A 25,107-nucleotide genomic window follows, 5' to 3' on the forward strand; every position below is an offset into this window, starting at 1 on the left:
GGCGGTGGTGGGGTGGCTGTGGAGCGTGGTGTGATGGTGGGTGCTGGTGGAGGTGGAGGTGATGGTGATGTTGCTATGGGGTGGTTATGGGGTAGGATGTTGGGGTAAACTGATCATGATAGCTGTATGATGATGGTGAGATGGTGAAGTTGGTTAACATGGGTTTATATTCTTATCCCAAGGTCATCATAGCATAAGTGTTCACAGCTTACTGATACAAATGAGAGACACCCTGTGATACAAATGAGAGACACCCTGGGTAGCATGAAGGTGTCACATCTTCTACAACAAATGGGAGAGAAGGAGAGGTGGGAGTCAGGGAATCCACCTAAAAGGGGCAACAGGCAGACACAAAGCAAGAAACCAACAGAGGTGGTCAGAGTCGCAGCACTCTTGGCAGGAATTATTATCTCCTGGCCTGAGAACTGCCTGGCTGTTTTGTGTCCAGGGAGAAGCAAGAGGGTAGGCAGAGGGAAATGGTGCAGGGGTGTGGGGACAATGGGATGCAGCTGTGGTTCTGTTTCTATAGAAACTGCCTCACTCCCCACCCTGGTCGGCCAGTCTGGCGTGCGGAGGGCAACTGACCCTGAGACCAACACCTGAGAGGGAAATAAAAGAATTCTGGGTGAATTCAGTAAATCATCTCAGCCACGTCTTGTGAAAATAGGGCAGATACCAATAAATTGTCCTTTTTTTTCAAACGGAGTCTCTCTCTGTCGCCAGGCTGGAGTGCAGTGGTGTAATCTCTGCTCACTGCAACCTCCGCCTCCTGGGTTCAAGTGATTCTCCTGCCTCAGCCTCCCGAGTAGCTGGGACTACAGGCGCCTGCCACCAAGCCCGGCTAATTTTTTGTATTTTTAGTAGAGACGGGGTTTCACTTTGTTGGCCAGGATGGTCTCGATCTCTTGACCTCGTGATCCACCCGCCTCAGCCTCCCAAAGTGCTGGGATTACAGGCGTGAGCTACCGCACCTGGCCAAATCGTTCTTTTTATTCTTAGAGACCAGACAAATTAAAAACCTACTCAATCAGAGAAACACATTCAAAGATATCAGGAGATTGTTTAGTCCCAAACCAGAGGATGCCCCTGGGCACTAAATTCTTTCCAGGCAGTGGGTGGCAGAGGGCCCAGTAGCCACCAGATGAGAATCACTGAGTATGAGCTCATGGCGTGCCGCAGTGGTTGCAGCTGACTTGTGCTGACTTGCAAGAGGCAATTGCTAAATTTTGAGGAATCCTGTGAACCAGTTCTTAAACAGAGGCATTATTAAAAATTAAACTTACAAGTAAAACATTTATATTAAAAAGAAAGATAATAAGTACTCTAAACTCATCACTTCCTACATATTTTACTCCTTTTCACCTTTATGTTCTTTTTTTTTTTTTTTGTGAGACGGAGTCTCGCTCTGTCGCCCAGGCTGGAGTGCAGCGGCCGGATCTCAGCTCACTGCAAGCTCCGCCTCCCGGGTTTACGCCATTCTCCTGCCTCAGCCTCCGGAGTAGCTGGGCCTACAGGCGCCCGCCACCTCGCCCGGCTAGTTTTATTGTATTTTTTAGTAGAGACGGGGTTTCACCGTGTTAGCCAGGATGGTCTCGATCTCCTGACCTCGTGATCCGCCCGTCTCGGCCTCCCAAAGTGCAGGGATTACAGGCTTGAGCCACCGCGCCCGGCCCCACCTTTATGTTCTTGAGGGTGTTTACCTCTCCTGTATCTCTGCTGCAAAAACCGCATGATGATGTGCCAGTCCGCGCCTCTTCACAGTTCTGCGCTTGCTGACATCACCTCAGTAGCTTCAAACTGGCCACAGAGGGAGTATTTTACACCACAGAACTTGGCAAATGCTGTAACTCAGTATGCCCTTTCCCCTCACCACCCCCTCCCCCCAGCCAGTCGTTAAACACATCACTGCTTGAGGGCCACATGTGCAGCAGCGCCGGGGTGTTGTGAAAGGCAGAGAGGGAGGAGAGTGGGGTACTGTGCACCTCTGAAAAGCATTCCACATGGTCTCCGTGTTAAGGCAACTTCTCATGGTCTGTGGTACAAATAGGAGATGCTGGGAGAACACAAAGGTGTCATTGCCTCAAGACCCAGTGGGAGAGAAGGGGAGATAGGAGTCAATGAATCCACCTAAAAGGGGCAGAGGCAGAGATAAACCAAGAAACCAGGCAGACCTAAAGAATGCAGAAACCTCAGGGGCCCTGCGAGGGTCTGGCGGCACAGGTGGGGGCCTGAGGCCCCTGTGATGCATGTGAGAAAATCTCCTTTAAGGCTGTCCCAGTATTCTCATCCATTCACTGACGGAGCAAACACTGATTGGCTATCTATTGAGTTCTGCTGGGGCAGAGGATGCAGCTAGGAGAAAGCACTGTACCTCGGGGAGCTCCCCTTAGTGAAAGCAGGAGCAGAGGGCTACTCAGGTGACGGGTATCAAATGGGATAAGTGCTGAAGAAAGTGGAGCGGAGTACTGTGGGAGCCCAGAGGACTGACCTCTTCCAGGAGGAGTCAGTGAAGGCTACAGAAGTGGGTGCCTTTGGATCTTGGAAGATGAGTAGACATCTGCCAGGTAGAGAAGAGATGGTGGGAGCCTTCCAGACAGAACCAGAATCCAAATGAATTCTAGTGACTCTTGCCATAACACTATGGTCATTACTTGGGTTCAGATACACTGAGGCTCGAGTCATATGACTTAGGATGTGACTAAGGCATTCCACCATCCAAGCCAACTCAACCAGTCTGCAGAGGCAGGGCTTATCCTGGGCCTCAGCAGAAGCTTTGTGCTAAGCAGAAAGAGGAATCATTGTTGGTTTCTGAGTGCTGCTGTACTTCAATTTACAAATCCCAGCCTCCCTGTGGCTACTTTATCTATAGCCATGGCCTGACCAAGCCAAGTGGAGGAGGGGGATACAGGGATGCAAGGGGCACCCAGGGACACCAGGACCAGACACAGAGAGGTTTCTTCCCTCCTCTGCACGCTTTAACATTTCTTCATATTCAACGATGTCAGTTCTTTTGCCCTAAATAGACATCATTGGCATCTTCTATCATCCCATCACTAGTGAAAGAAAAAGTAGAACATCCTTCCCCTCGACTCTTCACCTCTAAGGCAGAGAGACTGGGAAATGAGGGAAATTTGAAGTAGGGGTATCCTGAATTTGACAAGATATGTCTTGTAGTCTAAAGGACATTGCCATCAGGGTCATATCACTTCCCTGAAGTGGGTTAAACCTCATTTCATACCTGCGAGCAAAAGCCATAGTTTCTCTCTTGTGGTAGCTGAGCCGGTACAAAACACTGCAGGCTGCCTTTCAGACCAAGGAGATTCCCAATGGCCTTCTGCCATCAAAGGAATAAAAAGTACACAATTCCTTTGCTGCAAGAAAAAAACCTAAAATTTTTTTTCCAGCATTGTTCCTTATCTTGGGCTTGCTGAACATATCTTTTGACTTCTTTACTCCTTGTTTTTTTCTTCCCTCTTGTATTAGTCCATTCTCACACCGCTATAAAGACATACCTGAGATGGGGTAATTTGTGAAGAAAATAAGTTTAACCAGCTCATGGTCCTGTGGGCTGTGTAAGCTTCTGCTCCTGGGGAGGCCTCAGAAAACTTACAATCATGGCAGAAGGGGAAGCAAGCACATCTTCACATGGTCAGTGGGAAAGAGAGAGTGAAGGAGGAGGTGCTACACACTTTTAAACAAGCAGCACTAAGGGGATGGTGCTAAACCGTTAGAAACTGCCCCCATGATCTAATCACTTCCCAGCAGGCCCCTCCTCTAACACTGGGGATTACAATTCGACCTAATATTTGGGCTGGGATGCAAAGCCAAACCATATCACCTCTGTTAAATGAGAATTGATTAACAGACTGTCATAATACTCTTGAGCCACCTACGTGAAGGGTTTTTGTGGGCTGCATAGTGCTGTGAGTTTATAGTAAGCCTTTAGGTCAAAAAGCCACCATGCACAGTCTCGGATGAGTCAGTTCCACACTCAGCCTCACTCTTCTCATCTATAAAACAAGAGAATTGGACTCAGTGATCTCAAAACCAGCTCTAAAAATTAACTGATTGTGCTCTAAGAAAAACTGAGTAGGGGTGAGAAAGATTTTGGGTTTTATTCATTGCTTGTGGATTGGGACCAGAAAAAGGAGGCCAACAATGAGAATAAGCATTACATTTATTAATAATAGTAACAACAACAGCAGTTTCATTTATTGGGACTTACTGTGTAGCTGACACTGTGCTAAATGTATTACACATCATCTAATCCCCACAACTATGAAAGGAGGGATGATTATTCTAAGGAAAAGGAAACTGAGGCTCAGGGTGGTTAAGTTACTTGCCTGGGATTGCGCAGCTAAAACGTAAGTGGAGCCGAGGATTTGAACCCTGGTCCCTCTGACTCCAGAATCTCTGCTTGTACTTATATTGTCACATTTACTTAGTTTCTATGACTGCTCTCTTTCCCACAACAGCCCTGGGTATCAAGAGCTGCGACTTTCAGGCAGCAAGAAACAATGAGGAGCACCACACCAAGGCCTTCAGCTCCCGGCGCCTCTTTGTGAGGAGGGGGCAGCCCTTCACCATCATCCTGCACTTCCGCGCTCCAGTCCGCGCATTTCTGCCTGCCCTGAAGAAGGTGGCCCTCATTGCACAAACTGGTTAGTGAGACAGGCCTAGACTCCTGGCAGCAGGCCTGGGGGTTTCTCTCCAGCAACCTGTTAGGGAATCAAGGGGCAAACGGCCCACACTGCAGCTGGGCTGTAAGAAGTCCTGCCCACCTGGCAGGGCAGTGATGAGGGTGCCATGAGATTATGTGCCTGGTAAATATTGTTTATGATGAGTCAGAAGCTGCCTAGCAGCAGCATCACCAAGGGCTTCTTTTCGGTTGCAAATATAACAGTAGCTTTGTAGAAAATTCTGGATGGGGCCGGGCGCCGTGGCTCACACCTGTAATCCCAGCACTTTGGGAGGCCGAGGTGGGTGGATCACCTGAGGTCAGGAGTTCAAGACCAGCCTGACCAACATGGTGAAGCCCCATTTCTACTAAAAATACAAAACATTAGCCGGGCATGGTGGCGGGTGCCTGTAATCCCGGCTATTCGGGAGGCTGAGGCAGGAGAATCACTTGTACCCAGGAGGTGGAGGTTGCAATGAGCCAAGATAGTGCCACTGCACTCCAGCCTGGGCAACAAGAGCAAAACTCTGTCTCAAGAAAAAAAAAGAAAGAAAGAAAAGAAAATTCTGTATAGAATTGAACCCAGGCTAAATATAACATTTAATTGCCACTGTGTATTGAATCCATACTACCTGTCAGGTGCTGGGCCAAGTATTTCACACACAATAGTTCATTCAGTTCTCCTATGGGCCATAAAGCAGGTACTGTGATGATGCCCATTTTAGAGACTATGATGTGGGTCCGTGGGTGCCAAAAACCTGTGCTCTCCTATCACTCTTTCTTGATGGGTCTCATTTCTAGACGGGTCACTTTCATTATCCTCAGAAACAACTTTCACCTGCTCCATCTTTGAAATACCCTGACCTTATTACTCTGAGTTGTGACCAAGAAGTCCCAATGACGGACTCGTCACTGTGTGACTGCAGGAGAGCAGCCTTCCAAGGTCAACAGGACCGAAGCCACATTCCCAGTGTCCAGTGTGGGGGACCGAAAGTCGTGGAGTGCAGCGGTGGAGGAGAGGGATGCCCCGTCCTGGACCATCTCTGTGACCACACCTGCGGATGCTGTCATTGGCCGCTACTCGCTTCTACTGCAGGTCTCAGGCAGGAAGCCACGCCTCTTGGGCCGGTTCACATTGCTCTTTAACCCCTGGAGTAGAGGTAAGTTTGGACCTGGGCCAGCCTGGGCTGCACGGAGACTCCAGACACTGGAGCTGGGGTGCAGCTCTGGCAGGGAGCACCTGCGCCAGGTACCTGCAGCAACCCTCTCTAAGGACAGCACCAACACCCAGTCTGTGCCAGGGCCTTCTACCCGGATGAACCAGCTCTCAGCCTCAGGGTCCTGTTTTGGTGTCACTCCTGGGAGAAGCAGGTTGAGGCTTCCCACTGAAAGCGAAAGCTTGTCTCATCACCAGACCCTGGTGCTGGCTCAGGCTATTTCGGTCACAGGAGTTGAGACTCACTGAGATGACCCTGGGAAAACTGCCCTTCATTAGAACAGTGCAGGGGTGAGAACTGGAGAGGGCCTTGGGTATGGCCTGAAGATGGGCTTCTCTCTCCCTCCCCGCTATTCTGTCTCCAGAGTACACTCAGGCTTTGCGGGACCTGAAGCTGATGCAATTTGGGGGACCCTCTTTAAGAAAAAGAATATACCATTTTGAATTGATAAGGCTCCCCCGCCGACCAGGGCCCCAAGAGGTCTGTGTTATTCCACAAGCTTCTGCTTCTGCTTCCCAGGAAATGTGCTGCTCCCTGTCTTTCCTCCTCTCTTCTGGCTCGTTCTGCTCTTGAAGATTTCTGGGCGCTCTCCAGACCCACCTACCCAAGTGTCTGATGGGACCCTACCGTTCACCAGCCTGTGAGCGGCTTCCCTGGCGTCAGGTGACCTGTGGGCCCCCCATCCACAGCCATGACCACCTCTAGCAACGCTCAGCCCTAGCTGTGGCTGGAGCCATGTCGTCTAGAAATGGCCATCTGACATAATACATGTCCAAATAAGACCCAAAGTGGGACCCATCTTCTCTTCCTCCCCACTCTGAAGATTGTGTCTGTCTTTGTTTTTAATCTACCTCACCCACCTTCATCCTTGGGCTCCCTGAAGGGTTTGTTGGGAGAATGAAAAAGAGTTTCTCCCAGCCTTCCTGCCTTTACAACATCAAACGAGTACACAGCCCTTTTCCTCTCAAGAATTTTGCTGCCAACATGGCAAGGCAGGGCTGGGAAACTGGCAGAAACATGGGGAGATGGAAGAGCCTTCCCAGGTTCTTAAGGTTGGCCTCATGTCTGGTCCGCAGCTCCTGACTGCTTTTCTCTGTGGTACCTAAATCCCAGTGGGTTCTCTCTCCACTTCTCCTGTCCAGGGCAGGGTCCTCCCCCACTTCAGGTGGCCCCACCTGTCCTCAGCTCAGGCCCTTCTTTCCTGCTCCAAGGGCGCAGGCGGGTGGGTCAGCACATGGGAGCTAGTATTCATCCAGATGCCCCACGTGGATGAATGTAGATGCAGGACCCCTCGGCTGGGGCAGGCCCTGTGGCTCTCCACGACTGGCAGAAAGCCCTTCAAGCCGCTTCCCTCCAAAGCTGAGGCTTTGGTGTACCCCCAGATCACCCTGAGTCTGCTTCCAGAGCCAGGCCCTGGCAACAACCGTAAAGACCTAGCAAAGACAGTTCTAGGACAGTGCTTGGCTCAGGGCGCCCACACTCTTGACTCCAGTGCCAGGAGTCCTGCCTTTGTGCTCAGTTTGTAGGGACCTGCCTAGGGAGGGCCTCTCTACCTGAGTATGGGCGGAGGTCTCTGTCTGGGCAGGGGAGAGTCATTGGTTCCGCTCATCCGGGAGGTGGCTGGGAAATTTTCAGATTTCCTGGCATCTCAGCGTCATCTTGGCATGCTTGGAGATGGGGATTCAAAAGGAGATTTTACATCGTTTTACATCCTATGATAAAAGTTGGAGCCCTGCTCATCGGCCAGGCACTTTATAAAGGGGGCGACATATGCCCAAGCAGAGAGGAGGAGGCTGGCGCTGCCCGTGCTCTCATAAGCTACTTCCTAGAGCCCTGCAGATCCTGGGGCCAAACACCTCAGTTTGAAGTAATGTCAAAAAAAACAAAAAACCAAAAACAGTGATGCCTAGCTGACTTCAGAGAGTGCTCAGGATGGAAGGCAGGAGTGGAGGGCTACTTGAGCATATGGTTCTGTGATTTTAGACCCCAGATTTTTCAGGGCTTCTTGATTTCTGTTGCCTTATCCTTCTGTTGCCCTGAGGACCCTCATCCCCAGATGGATCCCTGGAGGGCTCCAGAGAGGTTAGCCCAGCAGCTCCTGTGGATGGTTTGGAAATCCTTTTCTCTCTCTAGTCCCCGGGAACCAGTCTAACCCCTGTCCACTTCACCTCCGCCATTGGGTCAGAGTGATTAGCCCTCAGCAAGCAGGGCAGTTGCCCTCCTGCTTCTAGCTTCCCAGAGTGGGTGATGGCCCCCTTAAAAGTCGCCCACCCTCCTCACGATGGCCAGCCCAACCCTAGGACGAGGAAAGCAGGAGGGGCACTGGGAAGAGACCGAGGGAGCCCTAGACTCACCTGGACACCTCCAGGGCAGAAATCCAACATTCTGACTTCCACTTCTCAACCCCGCTGCTCCTTCCCGCCCTCCAACCCTGTCTTGCCAAATGTTCCTCTTCCTTCTGCTCACATCCATCAGCCTATGCTTAATTTTCTTTTTTCTGAAACACCTGGTTTTTCGTCACAAATTGAACTTATGGGAAAGACATACAAGCCACTTGGAAGCTCCCTGGCCTGTTGCCAGTTTATCCAGGGACGATAGTGTTCTGGCTGTGAACAATTAGGATTTTCTTTCTTTTTTTTTTTTTTTTTGAAATGGAGTTTTGCTCTTGTTGCCTAGGCTGGAGTGCAATGGCACGATCTCAGCTTACTGCAGCCTCCGCCTCCCGGGTTCAAGAGATTCTTCTGCCTCAGCCTCCCGAGTAGCTGGGATTACAGGTGTGCACTATGACACCCGGCTCGTTTTTTGTATTTTTAGTAGCGATGGGGTTTCACCATGTTGGTCAGGCTGGTCTTGAACTCCTGACCTCAGGTGATCCACCTGCCTCAGCCTCCCAAAGTGCTAGGATTAGAGGTGTGAGCCACCACGCTTAGCTGATTTTCATTTGTTTTAAGAGAAAGTCTCTCACTCTGTCACATAGGCTGGAGTGCAGTGGCGCCATCATAGCTCACTGCAACCTCAAACTCCTGGGCTCAAGTTTCCTCCCGCCTCAGCCTCCTAAATAGCTAGGACTACAAATGCGCACCACCACACCTGGCTGTTTTTTTTATTTTTTTGTAGAGACAGAGTCTTGCTGTGTTGCCCAGGCTGGTCTCAAACTCCTGGTCTCAAACTGTCCTTCTGCTTTGGCCTCCCAAAGTGCTGGGATTATAGGTGTGAGCCACTGCACCTGGCCAACCAAGCTTTTTAAGGTTGTTCTTGTCTTCCTGGCTGACCATTAGGGCCACACGCTGATTGACCCAGGGACTCTGGGCTGGGTCCCAGTGGGGGCAGTGAAAGAGAGACTTCCTCCTCAGTCTTCATTAGGCCCAGAGCTGATGGGGCGGCCTGCAGCCAAGCCTAACCTCGGCAGGGAGGACAGAGGCCTGGATGTGGAGGGTGGACCTGGCACCCCACAGGCCCTCATCCCTACCCACCTCTCACCAGAGGATGCTGTGTTCCTGAAGAATGAGGCTCAGCGCACAGAGTACTTGTTGAACCAGAATGGTCTCATCTACCTGGGCACAGCTGACTGCATCCAGGCAGAGTCCTGGGACTTTGGCCAGGTACTAGGGCCCTCTAGGGGAGGAGTGTGTAGAGTGACTGTCCCCTAACCTTGCATGTTCAGGCTAGACGGAGCTGGTAGGTCCAAAAACCCCTGGTCATGAGACCATTTATTTAGCCCGTTTCAGCCTTGTGGTGCCCCCCCTTCCTCTGGGCCACATCAGAACATCCTCCAGAGCTACCAGAATTCTTTTCCTTAAAGCTGTGGCAAATCAAGCCTCACTTACATCCCCACTGTCTTTGAGATAAAGACCAAATCCCCCTAGCCCAACATCCACGGTCCTTCCAGCCAGGCCCCTGCTCTGCTTTCCCCATGAACTACCCCATGTTCCAACTGCTCACCATCCTCAGAGCAACAAGCTGAATGTTCCCTCCGCCAGGAAGGGCTCCCCACCCTTATCTCCTGGCAAGCTCCCACCCATCTCTCAAGACCTTCTCGAAGCCTTCCCCAACCCCCAAAGGCAGAGGGAACCTCTCCACGGTGCTGCTCTGTGCCTGCATCTCTACAAGAGCCCTGGTCATGCTGCTGTGCTCTGTAATCTAAGGGGCTGCGCTGCGTGTCCATCTCCAGTCCTAAACCGTGGGCTCCTCAGGAACAGGAGGAGTATCCTCCACTCCAGGTTCAGGGCTGGTAGGGATAGTCGGGGTTCACTACACGGAAATGGAATGCAATGCAACAAAACGAAATGGCACAGCACGGGTTCCCGAGAGCTTACACCCTACCGGGAGTCAGACAATAGAATAGGCAAAGGACTAGATGCCTGGCAAAAGGAATCTGGGTCACATTGAGAGGTGGGGGGAGGGAGCCAGAGCTCCTCAGAGGGATGAGGCAAGGGAGGCAGGTGTGGAGTGCGGGTCTGGGAGAAGGACGAGATAATGAGGCTGTCCTGCGGGGTGAGTGCCTGACCTGAGGACCCTTCATCATGGCCCTGTGTGGTCCTTAACAGTTCGAGGGGGATGTCATCGACCTCAGCCTGCGCTTGCTGAGCAAGGACAAGCAGGTAGAGAAGTGGAGCCAGCCAGTGCACGTGGCCCGTGTGTTGGGTGCCTTGGTAAGTGAGAGGCTGGGGAACCAGAATAGGGCGTGGGTGAGACAAGAGCCCTCTGAGAGACCTGCCCCACCACCATGGCCTCAGAAACCCCCAAATCACAAATGGCCCCCTCCTCCCAGGGTGTGGGGACAGTTCCTACAGAAGGGTCTGAGGAGGAGAAGACAGGCAATAGCATCCACAGGGGGAGAAAAGCAAAGAAATGTGTCCTCCCTCAGGACACAAGCCCGCAGAAGACTAAGCCTCCTTCCCGCCCACACCCAGTCCCATCCTGGAGCTTAGGTCCATGGGAAGGAGCCGGTAGGGCCCGTCTTACCCAGTGCTTGCTGCTGCAGTGATCAAAGGGACTTCTTTTACATTTCTGAATTGTTCATAAGAATATGCAGACCATGATGGTAACTTGGTGCTTTCCCTTGTCCCTAAAAATCCTCTCAGAGGAATCCTGTGTTCACCATTCCCTCTTTGCCCCTGAAGTCCCCTCTGAAAAGGTGGTGAGGGTCCAGACCAGCCTGTGAGTTGAAAGAAGCTTGGGATAAGTGGCCTCCGGGACCCAGGTGCAAACCACTTCAAACAAGGGTGGAGGACTAAGAACCGGTGAAACCAGCCCCCGAGGAAGGGCAGCTCTCGTGCTGCTCTTTGTGGCTGGAGCCAGAGGACTTGTTAAGAAGGGTGGTCCTGGGCTCCAGCCCTAGGGCTATGGCCCAGGGGCCTAGGATGGAGCCCAGGAGCATGCAGGTTGAACCAGTACCAGGTGGCTCTGATGCTGGGGATCTGTTCACCACGGTTGGAGTACTGCGATGAGCCCTCCTTACCCATGCCCTGGAAGCTGTCCTGCCCGAGGGACTCATACTGACATCCACACATTTCCCGAAACAGCTGCATTATCTCAAGGAGAAGAGGGTCCTGCCCACCCCGCAGACCCAGACCACCCAGGAAGGGGCCTTGCTGAACAAGCGCCGGGGCAGCGTGCCCATCCTGCGGCAGTGGCTCACCGGCCAAGGCCGACCTGTGTATGATGGCCAGGCCTGGGTGTTGGCCGCTGTTGCTTGCACAGGTTGGTCCCCTTGTCTCCTGTACAGAGTGCCATGCCTCTTGGGTTGTTCCCTAGCCTCCCATGTGGGAGGGACATCTCCAAAAGCAGGTGCCGCCTCCCTGCGGCCACATTTCCCCGTCCCACTACACAGAAGTAGTTGCCCCAGGCAGCTCCTCCCACCAGCTTCTGCTGCTTTTCCCCTCAGGAAAGTTGGGCTCATTTGCAAACTCCATTCCCAAATTCACTTAATTCCCCAACCCTGCCCCAGCAGAGCAGCTCCACCGCACTGTGTTCTATGCTCCGTTGCCCTCTCCCCTGCTATATACCCCGCATGTGGTGGAACCTGTGCCTTACTGATCAGCCTTCATGCATCCTGTTCTTGGCTGCCACTTCTAGGTTCCACACTCCTCTTCTTTCCAGGTTTTCAGTGCCCAGAGGAAACATTGCAAATCCTAGCCTCCCACACGCCCCCAGCCCAGTCTCTAGAGCACCCCCTGACACTCCACCCCTCTTCTCACAGTGCTGCGATGCCTGGGAATCCCTGCCCGTGTGGTGACCACGTTTGCCTCAGCACAGGGCACCTGTGGGCGTCTGCTCGTAGATGAGTACTATAATGAGGAGGGACTTCAGAACGGAGAAGGCCAGAGAGGCAGAATCTGGTGAGTGTCTTGTTTTTCTAAGACCACCAGAGCTAGCACAAAAGAACCAGCAAGGAGGCAAAGGTCAGGAGCAAAACTGCAAGTTTATTTTAGTAACCTAAGGTGTGGAGAAGAAGTCTGTCCGCCTCCAGCAAAGAAGGCCGGCAGAGTTCCCCTCCCCCAAGCTCTGGGACGGAATTCCGACAGTGCCCACAGCAATGGGAAGCTGGGAAGTCCGCGAGGCTCAATGGCGGAGAGGGCTTTTCTAGGAGTGGGAGGGCAATAGGTGGGGCATGGGCGTGTCAGGGGCGTTCCGCAGGTGCGACCAGGTAAATCTTGGTCTCTTCGGATTGACGTCACCTGGCGCATGCCCAGTTGGTCTGCACCTGCCCGGGTCGCCGGCTGCATTTTCGCGCCGGCGGGAAAAGTTGGGAGGGGGAATGAAGAACCCAGATGTGCACCATCTTGCCTCCGTTCTTCCAAACAGTGAGAAGCCTGAGGGAGATGAGGTTTCAGTCCAGGAAGGGCTCCAACCCTACATGGCACACCTCTGCAGGAACCCCACCCCCTGCGTGGCCCTGACATGGAGAGTAGGCTTTCAAGACTCTTAGAGGCTGCGCTGATGGTCAGTGGTGGTGTGCACGCCCCTTCCTGGGAGTGCCACAGCCACTTTGACACAGTGACCTCCCATCCCACTGGAACAACAACTCTGCCAGGCTGCGTTTCCAGAACCTCTTCAGCACTCCTTTTCCTTCCCACTTGAATTTTTCTCTGCTACATTCAGGATCTTCCAGACGGCCACAGAGTGCTGGATGACGCGGCCCGCCTTGCCCCCGGGCTATGATGGATGGCAGATTCTGCACTCAAGTGCTCCTAATGGAGGTGGAGGTAAAGCCTAGGGGTGGGTCCAGGACCACGCAGGGCTGCACAGAGCTGAAGAAGTCCCCCGGAGAGGACTCGGGAGCAGCAGGCAGTCCCAAAGGGGTCTGCATCCTCGAAAACAGTAGAAGCACAAGGCATGACAGCAGCCAGCAGAACGCTGACCTGATGCCAGTGGGCTCATGGGAATAGAGGTGCCTGCCATCCTGGCTACAAGGCTGTAGGGAGACGAGGCACTTTAGAGCCGCGGGTGAGGGAGCTGGGTCACAGTGAGGGCAGAGGATCTTAAGATGGCAAGTGACTGTGCTAGGCCAGGGGCTTGCAGCAGGGGGTTCTGAAGTTCTGGACATGGATGAAGAGGGTATCCGGATAGGCTCAAGCCCAGAAAAAGGAAGCTTCAGGACCCACAAAAAGATAGCTCTTCCTCACCCAGGAACAGAAATGGTACAGAGCCTGGCACCTAGTAAGTGCTCAAGAAAGGTGGCCCTATTCCAGTCATATCCATAGTAAAGCTGGCTTGAGAGCTCCTCTCTCTAAGTGTGGCCCTCTGAGCTTCTGCCTGTCCAGTTCCTGAGAGGGCTTCTGCCAGGGGCCATGACCAAAAAGTTTTATCACTAAATGGTTGATCACTAAATAGTTTCACCTCTGTGACTCTCTCAGAAACCCTGCCTAGTGTTCACCTCTGACGCTGGTCCTTGGGGAAGGAAAATAGGCTAGAGGATGGGGACTGAGGTGATGCAGTTCTGAACTGAGCAGAGGTCTAGGCACGGCTCCCATGCTCACCAACCTTTCTCTCCCTCAGTCCTGAGGTTCTGTGATCTGGTGCCGGTCAGAGCAGTCAAGGAGGGGACGCTGAGGCTGACCCCAGCAGTGTCAGAGCTTTTTGCTGCCATAAATGCCTCATGTGTGGTGTGGAAGTGCTGTGAGGATGGGAAACTGGAGTTGACTGACTCCAACACAAAGTACGTTGGCAACAACATCAGCACCAAGGGTGTGGGCAGTGACCGCTGTGAGGACATCACTCAGAACTACAAGTATCCTGAAGGTACGGGCCAGGGAAGGGCCCAGGCTTCTCGGTACCTGAAAGAGCAAGCGAGGGAAAGGGACGGGCCTGGCAGATGCGGTCAGAAAGAGCCTTGTCCTTTCCCCGTCGTATAAAACAGGGTTTCTCAACCCCATTTGACACCATTGACATTTGGGCCCAGATACGTCTTTGCTGTAGGGACTGTGCACCCTAGGACATTTGGCAGCATTCCTGACCCTCAGAGGAAGTGGAAATTCTTTCACATAGGAAGATTCAGTTCCCTGCAAAACTGTCCTCAGAGACAGTGTTGACTTGTCCCCAACCTTCCTCTCTCATCGTTCAAGGGGCGAATTCATAGCACTTGAGAAAGAACTTGGTCCTTGAGCAGTTTGGAAGAGACACACTATCGGTGGTGGATCTGCCTGACACAGACGTTTTTGGGCCAAATACGGCCTTAGAGGCTTGCAGAGCTCTCATGACTTTGGCATTTGAGTAGAAGTGGGTAAATGGTTTTGATTCCCAGGGTTTTATGAGAAGCATTTATACCACCCGGGTAAAAGGTCAGCTTTGTTTCTTCCCTTCTCCAGGGTCTCTTCAGGAAAAAGAGGTGCTGGAGAGAGTTGAGAAAGAGAAAATGAAACATGGGAAAGACAACGGCATCCGTCCTCCCCGTGTCGAGACTGCCAATCCTCTGTACCTGCTCTTGAAAGCACCTAGCTCCTTACCCCTGAGAGGGGGTACCCAGATCTCGGTGACGCTGGTTAACCACAGCGAGCAGGAGACGGCAGTGCTGCTGGCAATTGGGGTCCAGGCTGTGCACTACAACGGTGTCCTTGCTGCCGAGCTCTGGAGGAAGAAGCTGCCCCTCATGCTCAGTGCCAACCTGGGTAACGCTCTATGGCCCCACCAGACACCCCCCCACATACACAGCCCCTGCCTTGGGGAGGCAGCAGCCACAGGGCACCCCCTGCAGTCTCTAGAGATGGCTTTGAGCCCCTGCTGCTCACTCTCATGTTCTCTGTCATTCACCCATTCAACACATATTTATTGGGCCCGAAGCAGGAGAAAAACATGATGCCAACTGCAGCCAGATAAGTAAACAGACCCTTCGCAGCAGTGTGAGAAGTGTTTGCTGAGTTTAACAGAGTGGAATGGCAGGAGAGCACCTCCCCCCAGGCTGGAGCAAGCTGCCCCCAAATAAATTGTACTGCATTGAATCTGGAAGGATGAGTAGGAGAGTAATGGCCAGAAAAGTAAGTCACAGCATTCCAGACGGAAGGAGTAACATGTGCGAAGGGCCCCGCTCATCTCCAAGGTCCTTATTTACTTGGTCTGAGATGGGGTCCAGGCATTGTTTTTTTCTTGCTTTTTGTTTTAAACACCCTGTGTTATTCTATGGTTAAGATTCCCTGAACTAGAACAATTGCTTTTAAATGTTGCTGCACATTAGAATCACCTGGGGAAGTTTGACGCTCAGCCCGTATCTCAGGCCAATTAAATCACAAATTCCATGGTGGACTGGATGCAGTGGTTCATGACTGTAATCCCAGCACTTTGGGAGGCCAAGGCCGGTGGATCACCTGAGGTCAGGAGTTCAAGACCAGCCTGGGCAACATGGTGAAACCCCAACTCTACTAAAAATACAAAAACTAGCCGGGCTTGGTGTCACACGCCTGTAATCCCAGCTACTGGGCAGACTGAGGCAGAAGAATCGCTTGAACCCAGGAGGCGGAGGTTGTAGTGAGCCAAGATCATGCTACTACACTCCAGCCTGGGTGACACAGTGACACTCTATCTCAAAAAGAAAAAAAAAGAAAAAAGAAACTCCATGGTGGAACACATCAGAATTTTTTAAAACTCGAGTAATTCCAGTGTGCAGACAAGTGTGAGAATCAGTTGACGAGAGCTTGTCTACAGCATTGCAACAGCCTTCTAACCGGTCACCTCACCTCCAGTCTCTGTATCAGTCTTCCCTTTCCAAGCCTGGGGGGGGGGGGGGGGGGGGGGGGGGGGGTGGCGTGAGAGCTGGACAGGGCCCAGGTGACACAGGGTCTTGTCTCTCTTGCTAAGGACTTTTGAGTTTTGTTCTCTGGGTAATGGAAAACTGGTGGAAGGTTTCAACCAGGGTAGTCAATGGAATCAGAAATTCATCTTAACAAGAAAGAACTTTTGGCAGAATGGAATGGAAAGGGTGTTATAAGAAAAGTGCTTCTTAACCTTAGCTGCACACTGTGTCATCTGGGGAACTTTTTTTGTTGGTGGGGGAGGGGGCAGCCTTCTGAGCCAGAGTAGGCTCAGAGTCTCTGATCATCTGGAAACTTTAAAAACTGCTGATGTCTTGGCCTCACCGCCAGAGTCTGATGTAACTGATTGGGGTGGGCCTGGCGTTGGGGTTGTTTTGTAAAGCTCCCCACTTGATTCTAATGTGCATCCAGAGTCTTGAGAAGCACGGAATTGAAGATGAGAAGGTTTTGTAATCATCAAGTCAAGAAATGAAGGCCAAACTAAGCTAGCAGCACTTAGAGTTAAAATGTATTACGGAGTTGGGATAGATGGGGCTTGTGACTGTGTGAGTGTGTATATGTGTGTGGTGGGTGCTTCTGGTTTGGGTGAGTCACTAGAACAGGAAAAATGGGGAAGAGCAGGTTTGGGGAGAAAAAGGATGAATTTGGTTGTGGCACGTTGTGTCTGAAAGCCCGTGACACGTGCACGTGCAGCTGACCAGTGGGCAGCAGGAAACCTTGGTAAGATAAAGTTCTGGGCTGGAGCTCAGATGTGGAAATCCCAGCACAGGGGGGCCAACAAAGAGTCAGGGCATAGATGAGCTCACAGCAGTGGGGAGAGGACGGTGAGGAGATGAGAAGGTAAGGAGGGAACCTGGCAGCAGCAGCAGCATTTAGGGGGCGGTCAGGGGAAAAGCAGGGTAAGGGAGGCCAAACAGTCAAAGTGAGAAAGGAGGCACCCAGCAAGATCATCAGAAAGGGCATGAGGTGTCAAGGCTGAAGAGCACTATTAAGAGAGTGGGCTTGCAGAGAAGCTTCCTGGGCGTTAAGCTGATTGAGTTGGGAAAGTGAGACAAACCGTCTCGTCCTCCTTGGAGGCATGACAGAAAAAGGTGAGGCTGTGGAGTGGTCAGCCAGGGACACTGGACAGAGGGAGAGAGCTGAACCTGCTCCTATGCTGAGGAAAATACGTAGGCAAGAGGGAAAGAAAGCTCAGGAGAGACGGGTTAAAATTGACAATGCTATGCCTGGGGACATGAGACAACTAGAATCACCGTAGCTCACATTTATCAGGCACTTACTGTTTGCCCAAAAAGATGTTAGATGCTGTATGTGCATCATCTTGTTAGGCCTCACAACAACGTTCTGAGGCAAGAACCATTGCTATCCCCACTTTACAGATGAGGAGATGAGACACAGAGAGGCTCGATAATTTACTCAGGTTACACAGCTAGTGTGATGGGGTCAGGAGGGGGCACAGATTTGGAAAGCAGAGGATTCACTTGGGCAGGGGGGATACCTCATCCCCTGAGCAGTGGTGACAGTAGGAGTCGATATTTCTTCTGTAGGGTGACAGAGCAAGACCCTGTCTCTAACACAAAACAAAACAAAAACCCTACAAACAACACAACCATCCCACTAGGAAGGCATTATTACACAAGGACACTGAGGCTCAAAGAGCTTAACTTGTTCCAGTTCACAGGGACCCTTCCCCAACCCCACTGAGGTGGTCTGCCAAGAGTGTTGTTGAGGGTGGTGGTGATGGGGATGAGGGTGAGGAGTGAGGTCTTGAGTGAGTTCCAAGCGTACAATTGTTGGGGAAAATGGGGCATCTTTCTGGTCTCAGTGAGGCCCTGAGTCCTTTGCATTGTGTGTGTAACTGTGGCTGTTTCTGGGGTACACACACTTGTTGGCACTGACTCCACCTGTCATGTGTTTCAGAAAAGACAATAACCATTGGCCTGTTCTTCTCCAATTTTGAGCGAAACCCACCCGAGAACACCTTCCTTAGACTCACCGCCATGGCAACACACTCTGAGTCCAGCCTTAGCTGCTTTGCTCAGGAAGACATTGCCATTTGTAGACCACATCTTGCCATCAAGGTAGGCACCAGTCCTCCCCTGAGTTGCCCTCATCTGCCACCACTCAGGTCCCCATTTCAGAAGGAATCCAAGCCCCGTCAGAGCAGATGACTGTGCTGCAGGATTACCAGAAAATGCTACATTTAAGAGCTCCTTCCCTTGAAAGACATAGTTTCTTACATACCCTATTAAGGTGTAAATCTTCCAACTTCTTTAGTTAGTTAAATAAAGGTTTCTAAAATTGGGCCCTTCCCAGCTGCTTCCTCCTACCTACAAGGATCATAATAGCCTATGTTTCTTTAGCACTCCGTACACATGCCAGAGCGTTTTCACCTCCTCTCTCTCTTTTTCCTTCCTTTCTTTTCTTTTTTCTTTCTTTCTTCTTTCTTTCTCTTTCTTTTTTTTCTTTTTCTTTTCTTTCTTTCTTCTTTCCTCTCTCTCTCTCTCTTTCTTTCCTTTCTTTCTCTCTCTCTCCCTTTCTTTTCTTTTCTTTCTTTCTTTCCCCTGTGAGATAGAACTGTTCCCATTATTCAGATGAAAAACACTGAGCCCTAGAGAGCAACATGCCCACGATAATAAAAACAGGACGTTCTAGAGGCTTATGGCTCTTGGTCCAGCCCTCTTTCCATGTGTCTACCCTGGCCAAAATGAATGAGATCTGATCCCTGCCCTCTAGCAGGTTATAGTTTAGTTAGGCAGACACAACATTTGGTCTTCCAGGTAAGTGCTTTAATAGATGCACAAAGTTGCTATGGAATAAGTGAAGCAAAGGGGATTAATTCCAGCTGGTGGGTTCGGGGATGACCTTATCAAAGAGATGACATCTATGCTGGGCCTTGAAAAATGGGTACCCTTTCAGTACAGAGGTAGGGGAGGCCACTGAAGACAGAAGAAGACAACAAAGAGGTGCAGTGGAAGGTAGCCTGAGGGATGTGCTGGGGATGGGACGGTCCCTGATGGGGCTGGGATGTCACTTAGTCATGGGAAGAAAGGGTGAGGTGGGAGAGGGGGGTTGGGGGCACACCATGAAGAATGTTGAATACAATGTAAACTGAATTCCTAAAACAGTGGGAAACCCTCCAAGGGGTCTGCCTAGAGGAGAGGTGACGTCAGAAATGATCAGTGATGGACCAAGGGTGGGAATAAACGCAGGAGGCGCAGGTAGAGCAGTAGAAAATGTCAGCTGTGAAGCTTGGGTCAGCTTGGCAGAGATGAGGAAACTTACTGAGGAGGGTACAGGGGTGCATGGGAGGAGAGAGTGACTGCGGCTGTGCCCTTGGCATCCACACCAAGTATTGCCTCTTCCCACAGATGCCAGAGAAAGCAGAGCAGTATCAACCCCTCACAGCCTCAGTCAGCATCCAGAACTCCCTAGATGCCCCCATGGAGGATTGTGTGATCTCCATCCTGGGAAGGGGGCTCATTCACAGAGAGCGGAGCTACAGGTAAGCGATGGCAGGCTTCTAATCCTTCTGAAATGTCTCAATGGGTCAGAAAGGTGGGGCCCAAGAGACAGACTCTCTCTTTGCCATGTCCATGCAGACAGCAGATACCCCCAGAAACTGAACTAAAGGATTAGGGCTACCAAGTGGCTTCCCTCATCTTGGGACCACCATATCTGCAAGAGGATGGGAGTGAGGCAGGCTGTGTGGGCCCCTTGGGCACCCACCTGCTCTGGTTGCTGCCCTGATCCTGCAGGGAGAGCCTGGGTGTTGCTGTGAATGTAGGCGAGGGCATTAGGGCTAGGTATTGGAGAGTAATGAAGGGAGGCCAGGCTATCTCTCGTTGTGGTCAGAGGGCTACATCCGGTAGTCACCACCACAATACACAATTTTGTTTAATTTATTGCCTTTTATTCCCATTTTCACCACCACCCTTCATATCCTTTTATTTGTACATGTAAAATGTGTACTGTTGCTTTCATGAGCCTGTATTTTTAACTTTATATATAAATTTATATTTAATTGCTTTTCTTTTCACTCAGAACTATGTTCTTAAGATTTATGCCCATACGTCTTCTGCTACAAAATATTTCATCAAGTACACCCACCACTTTCTACCACTCCACTCCACAGAGATGGGCACCCAGAGTGCCTCCAACTCTCTGACACTGCAAATAATGTTGCAGTGAACATCCTCACACAAGTCTCCTTATATACTTGTTTGAAAATTTGGTGGAGTCTGGGGATATATATACCCAAGAATAGAATTGCTGGGTCACAGGTTATGATGTGGTTTGACCAGGTACTGTCAGCTTTGCAGAATGGCTGCAGGAGTCTCCACTGCCTCCAGCAGTACATGAGAGTTTCTATATTCCTACCTCTCCTTCCTTCCTGGCAATACCCAGCTATTAACATTTTCTTCCAGTCTAATAGAAATGAAGTAATATCTTACTATTATTTTAATTGCAACTCTTCATATGTTTGTTAGCCTTTTATGTCTTCTCCTCGGTAAGCAGTGTGTCTTTATTTTGCCCACTTTTCCTTTGGTGTTTCTGCACTTCCTTCTTATTGATTTGTAGAAGTTTCCTGTAGAGTCCAGGTATTAGTCCCTTGTTGGTTTTAGATGTTGCAAATATCTTCTTTCATTATGTCTACTGCATCCTTAGTTGAATAGACAGTATAAAGTTCAAGATACCTACTCCTACCATCCCTGAGGTCCCTAGCAGGTGTTTGGGTTACTGAGCCACTGCCTCAGCCTCAGGAAACTTAATGAGTCATTCTTGCCAAGAAATCGAGAGGAGGGACTGTCAACATTTAACCAGACTTTTGTGATCTCCCAAATCAGTTGTGGGGCAAAGCTCCCCAAAGGAAGTCTGTCACCAAAAGAAGGTTTATAGGCAGGCCAGGAGGTTGCTGACAAGGCTCCAAACGCCATACTGACATCCTCTCCATAAGCCTGCTACATCCACTGTGCTTAGCAATAAGCAAGGGTTCCAAAGCTATAGCTCTTTGTATTCGTTTGTTTTCATGCTGCTAATAAAGACATACCCAAGACTGGGAAGAAAATGAGGTTTAATTGGACTTACAGTTCCAAATGGCTGGGGAGGCTTCAGAATCATGGCGGGAGGCAAAAGGCACTTCTAACAGGGTGGTGGCAAGAGAAAATAAGGAAGAAGCAAAAGCGAAAACCCATGAGAAACCTATCGGATCTCATGAGACTTACTATCACTAGAATAACATGGAAAGACCAGCCCCTGTAATTCAATTACCTTCCCCTGGGTCCCTCCTCTGAGGAATGGGTGATAGAACTCAAGTTGAGATTTGGGTGGGGACACAGCAAAATCATATCATTCCACCCCTGGCCCCTCCAAATCTCATGTCCTCACATTTCAAAACCAATCATGCCTTCCCAACAGTTCCCCAAAGTCTTAACTCATTTCAGCATTAATCCAAAAATCCACAATCCAAAGTTTCCCTTGAGACAAGGCAAGGCCCTTCTGCCTATGAGCCTGTAAAATCAAAAGCGAGCTAGTTACTTCCTGGATACAATGGGGGTACAGGTATTGGGTAAATACAGCCATTCCAAATGGAGAAATTGACCAAAACAAAGGAGTTACAGGGCCCATGCAAGTCCAAAATCCAGCAGGGCAGTCAAATTTTAAGGCTCCAAAACGATCTCCTTTGACCCCAGGTCTCACATCCAGGTCACATTGATGCAAGAGGTGGGTTCCCATGGTCTTCGGCAGCTCTGCTCCTGTGGCTTTGCAGGGCACAGCATTCCTCCCAGTTGCTCTCATGGGCTGGCGTTGAGTGTCTGTGGCTTTTCCAGGCACACAGTGCAAGTTGTCAGTGGATCTACCATTCTAGGGTCTGGAGGATGGTGGCCCTCTTCTCACAGCTCAACTTGGCAGTGCCCCAGTAGGGACTCTGTATGGGGGCTCTGACCCCACATTTCTCTTCTGCACTGCCCTAGCAGAGATCCTCTATGAGGGCCCCACCCTTGCAGCAAACTTTTGCCTGGGCCCCCAGCAATTTCCATAGATAATCTGAAATCTAGATGGAGGTTCCCAAAACTCAGTTCTTGACTTCTGTGCACCCACAGGCTCAACACAGCTTCCATGTGGAAGCTGCCAAGGCTTGGGGCTTCCACCCTCTGAAGCCACAGCCCAAGCTGTATGTTGGCCCCTTTCAGCCACGGCTGGAGCGGCTGGGACACAGGGCACCAAGTCCTTAGGCTGCATACAGCACAGGAACCCTGGGCCTGGCTGACTAAACCACTTTTTCCTACTGGGCCTCTGGGCCTGTGATGGGAGGGGCTGCCAAGAAGTTCTCTGACATGGCCTGGAGACATCTTCCCCTTGATCTTCAGGATTAACATTAGGCTCCTTACTACTTATGCAAATTTCTGCAGCCAGCTTGAATTTTTCCCCAGAAAATGGGTTTTTCTTTTCTATTGCATAGTCAGGCTGCACATTTTCCAAACTTTTATGCTCTGCTTCCCTTATAAAACTGAATGCCTTTAACAGCACCCAAGTCACCTCTTGAATGCTTTGCTACTTAGAAATTTCTTCCACCAGATACCCTAAATCATCTTTCTCAAGTTCAAAGTTCCAAAAATCTCTAGGGCAGGGGCAAAATGCCACCAGTCTTTTTGCTAAAACATAACAAGAGTCACCTGTGCTCCAGTTCCCACTCAGTTCCTCATCTCCATCTGAGACCACCTCATCCTGGATTTTATTGTCCATATTGCTATCAGCATTTTGGGCAAAGCCATGCAACAAGTCTCTAGGAAGTTTCAAGCTTTCCACATTTTCGTCGTCTTCTGAGCCCTTCAGGCTGCTCCAATCTCTGCCTGTTACCCAGTTCCAAAGTCACTTCCACATTTTCAGGTATCTTTTCAGCCATGCCCCAATCTACTCATACTAATTTACTGTATTAAGTTTGTTTTCATGCTGCTGATAAAGACATACCTGAGACTGGGAAGAAAAAGATGTTTAATTGGACTTAAAGTTCCACATGGCTGGGGAGGCCTCAGAATCATGGCAGAAGGCAAAAGGCACTTCTAACAGGGTGGTGGCAAGAGAAAATGAGAAAAAAGCAAAAGCGGAAACCCCTGATAAGTCCACCAGATCTCATGAGACTTATTCACTATCACGAGAATAGCACGGGAAAGACCGGCCCCCATGATTCAATTACCTCCCCCGGGTCCCTTCCACAACTCATGGGAATTCTGGGAGATAGAATCCAAATTGAGATTTGGGTGGGGACAGAGCCAAACCATATCATTCTTCCAAACAAACTCCAGTATGATTACCAGGAATTGAACCAGAAGGAAGTCACAGATGACAAAAGGAACAACAGATATAGCTTGGAAGCCCTTAGGATGTATCTCTTCTCAACCATGCAGTTGCTTAGCATTGGGTGGTTCCTGTCTTCTATTCCTTTATAAACACTTCCATTTTAATAGCAAGGTACTTAGATGTTTATTTCTGCATGGTCCACCTCTTCAAGCAAGGAAGGATCAAAGTCACTGGGACCAGCAGAGCAATGAACCTGGGACAGAACTAGCACCTGCCTTTTCCTTTATTTCAGATTTGGTTCAGTGCGGCCCGAAAACACCATGTGTACCAAGTTCCAGTTCACGCCAACACATGTGGGGCTCCAGAGGCTCACTGTGGAAATGGACTGCAACATGTTCCAGAACCTAACCAACTATAAAAATGTCACCGTGGTAGCCCCTGAACTTTCAGCTTAAACTTCCAGCTCTATCACCACTCTCCTGCCAACCCTTGCTCTACAATCTAAACCAAACATGTGCTAGGAAGAGAAACTTTGCGTCTCAGTGTTTGTGTTGCTATAAAGGAATACCTGAAGCTGGATAGTTTAAAAGAAAAGAGGTTTCTTTGGCTCACAGCTCTGCAGGCTGTACAAGAAACAGTGAGGGCTTCAGGATGCTTCTACTCATGCGGGAAGGTGAAGCGAGCCAACGTGAGCAGAGATCACAAGGCAAGAATGGGTGGCGGGGGGTAGGTGCCAGGTGCCAGCCTCATTTTAACAGCCAGCTCTGGGGTGGGGGAAGGACGTATAGAGCAGGAACTCACTCATTACCCCAAGGACGGAACCAATCCATCCATGAGGGATCCAAACACCTCCCATTAGGCCCCACCTCCAACACTGGGGATCAGATTTCAACATGAGGTTTGCAGGGTTGAATATCCAAACTACATCACTTTATCAGACAAATGAGTAGTCATTCAGGATAAGCAGAAGAGTGACCAAGAACAAAATCAGATTCCCAGAAATCAATAGACAAGATGTTTATTTCTTTTACCTCAGCTAAGGCAGCCATGAAGACCAGTTGTCTTACAATAGACACTACTGGGCTGAAATGACAAAAAGAAGCCTTTGAAAAGGTACTCAGTTACCTTTAAAGAGTACATTCAGATTGTTCAGGTTCAGGTTTTTCGCAACCATTTTACTGCTCATTAATACATTCGTAACTTACAGGTAAGTGAAAGGATCTAACACTTAAATCATTCTTATATTTCTGATGAAGTGGGATATTATCCCAAAATGGAATTTTTAGGTACTCTCAAAATTACATTGATCAAGCTGGGCTCGGTGGTTCACACCTGTAATCCCAGCACTTTGGGAGGCTGACATGGGCAGATCACCTGAGGTTAGGAGTTCGAGACCAGCCTGGCCAACATGGTGAAACCCCATCTCTACTAAAAACACAAAAATTAGCTGGGCATGGTGGTGTGCATCTGTAGTCCCAGCTACTTGGAGGCTGAAGCCAGAGAATCGCTTGAGAACCTGGGAGGCGGAGGCTGCAGTGAGCTGAGATTGCGCCACTGCACTCCAGCTTGGGGGACAGAGTGAGACTCCATCTCAAAAATAAAAATAAAAAATTTTACATTGATCAATGCTTTCCCTGATCATTATCCTTAAAGATCCAAACAT

The 25,107-nt window shown here is 50.2% G+C and overlaps 1 protein-coding gene across 2 annotated transcripts in view; it reads left to right on the plus strand.

Annotated features, from left to right (window-relative positions):
• Positions 1-23,974, plus strand: part of LOC111529184 (erythrocyte membrane protein band 4.2) — a 24,649-nt gene extending 675 nt beyond the window's left edge. For both annotated transcript variants that reach the window (XM_023196081.2, XM_023196082.2), the window contains exons 2-13: positions 4,476-4,661; positions 5,605-5,838; positions 9,379-9,497; positions 10,443-10,547; positions 11,421-11,598; positions 12,098-12,236; positions 13,000-13,103; positions 13,897-14,139; positions 14,706-15,005; positions 18,063-18,223; positions 19,514-19,647; positions 23,737-23,974. In XM_023196081.2, the coding sequence (XP_023051849.1) occupies positions 4,476-4,661; positions 5,605-5,838; positions 9,379-9,497; positions 10,443-10,547; positions 11,421-11,598; positions 12,098-12,236; positions 13,000-13,103; positions 13,897-14,139; positions 14,706-15,005; positions 18,063-18,223; positions 19,514-19,647; positions 23,737-23,899 (2,066 nt within the window). In that variant the 3' untranslated portion in view covers positions 23,900-23,974. The remainder of the gene's footprint in view (positions 1-4,475; positions 4,662-5,604; positions 5,839-9,378; positions 9,498-10,442; positions 10,548-11,420; positions 11,599-12,097; positions 12,237-12,999; positions 13,104-13,896; positions 14,140-14,705; positions 15,006-18,062; positions 18,224-19,513; positions 19,648-23,736) is intronic.
• Positions 23,975-25,107: the final 1,133 nt, after the last annotated feature.

Source organism: Piliocolobus tephrosceles, unplaced genomic scaffold (genome assembly GCF_002776525.5).
Source record: "Piliocolobus tephrosceles isolate RC106 unplaced genomic scaffold, ASM277652v3 unscaffolded_108, whole genome shotgun sequence".
Lineage (NCBI taxonomy): Eukaryota > Metazoa > Chordata > Mammalia > Primates > Cercopithecidae > Piliocolobus > Piliocolobus tephrosceles.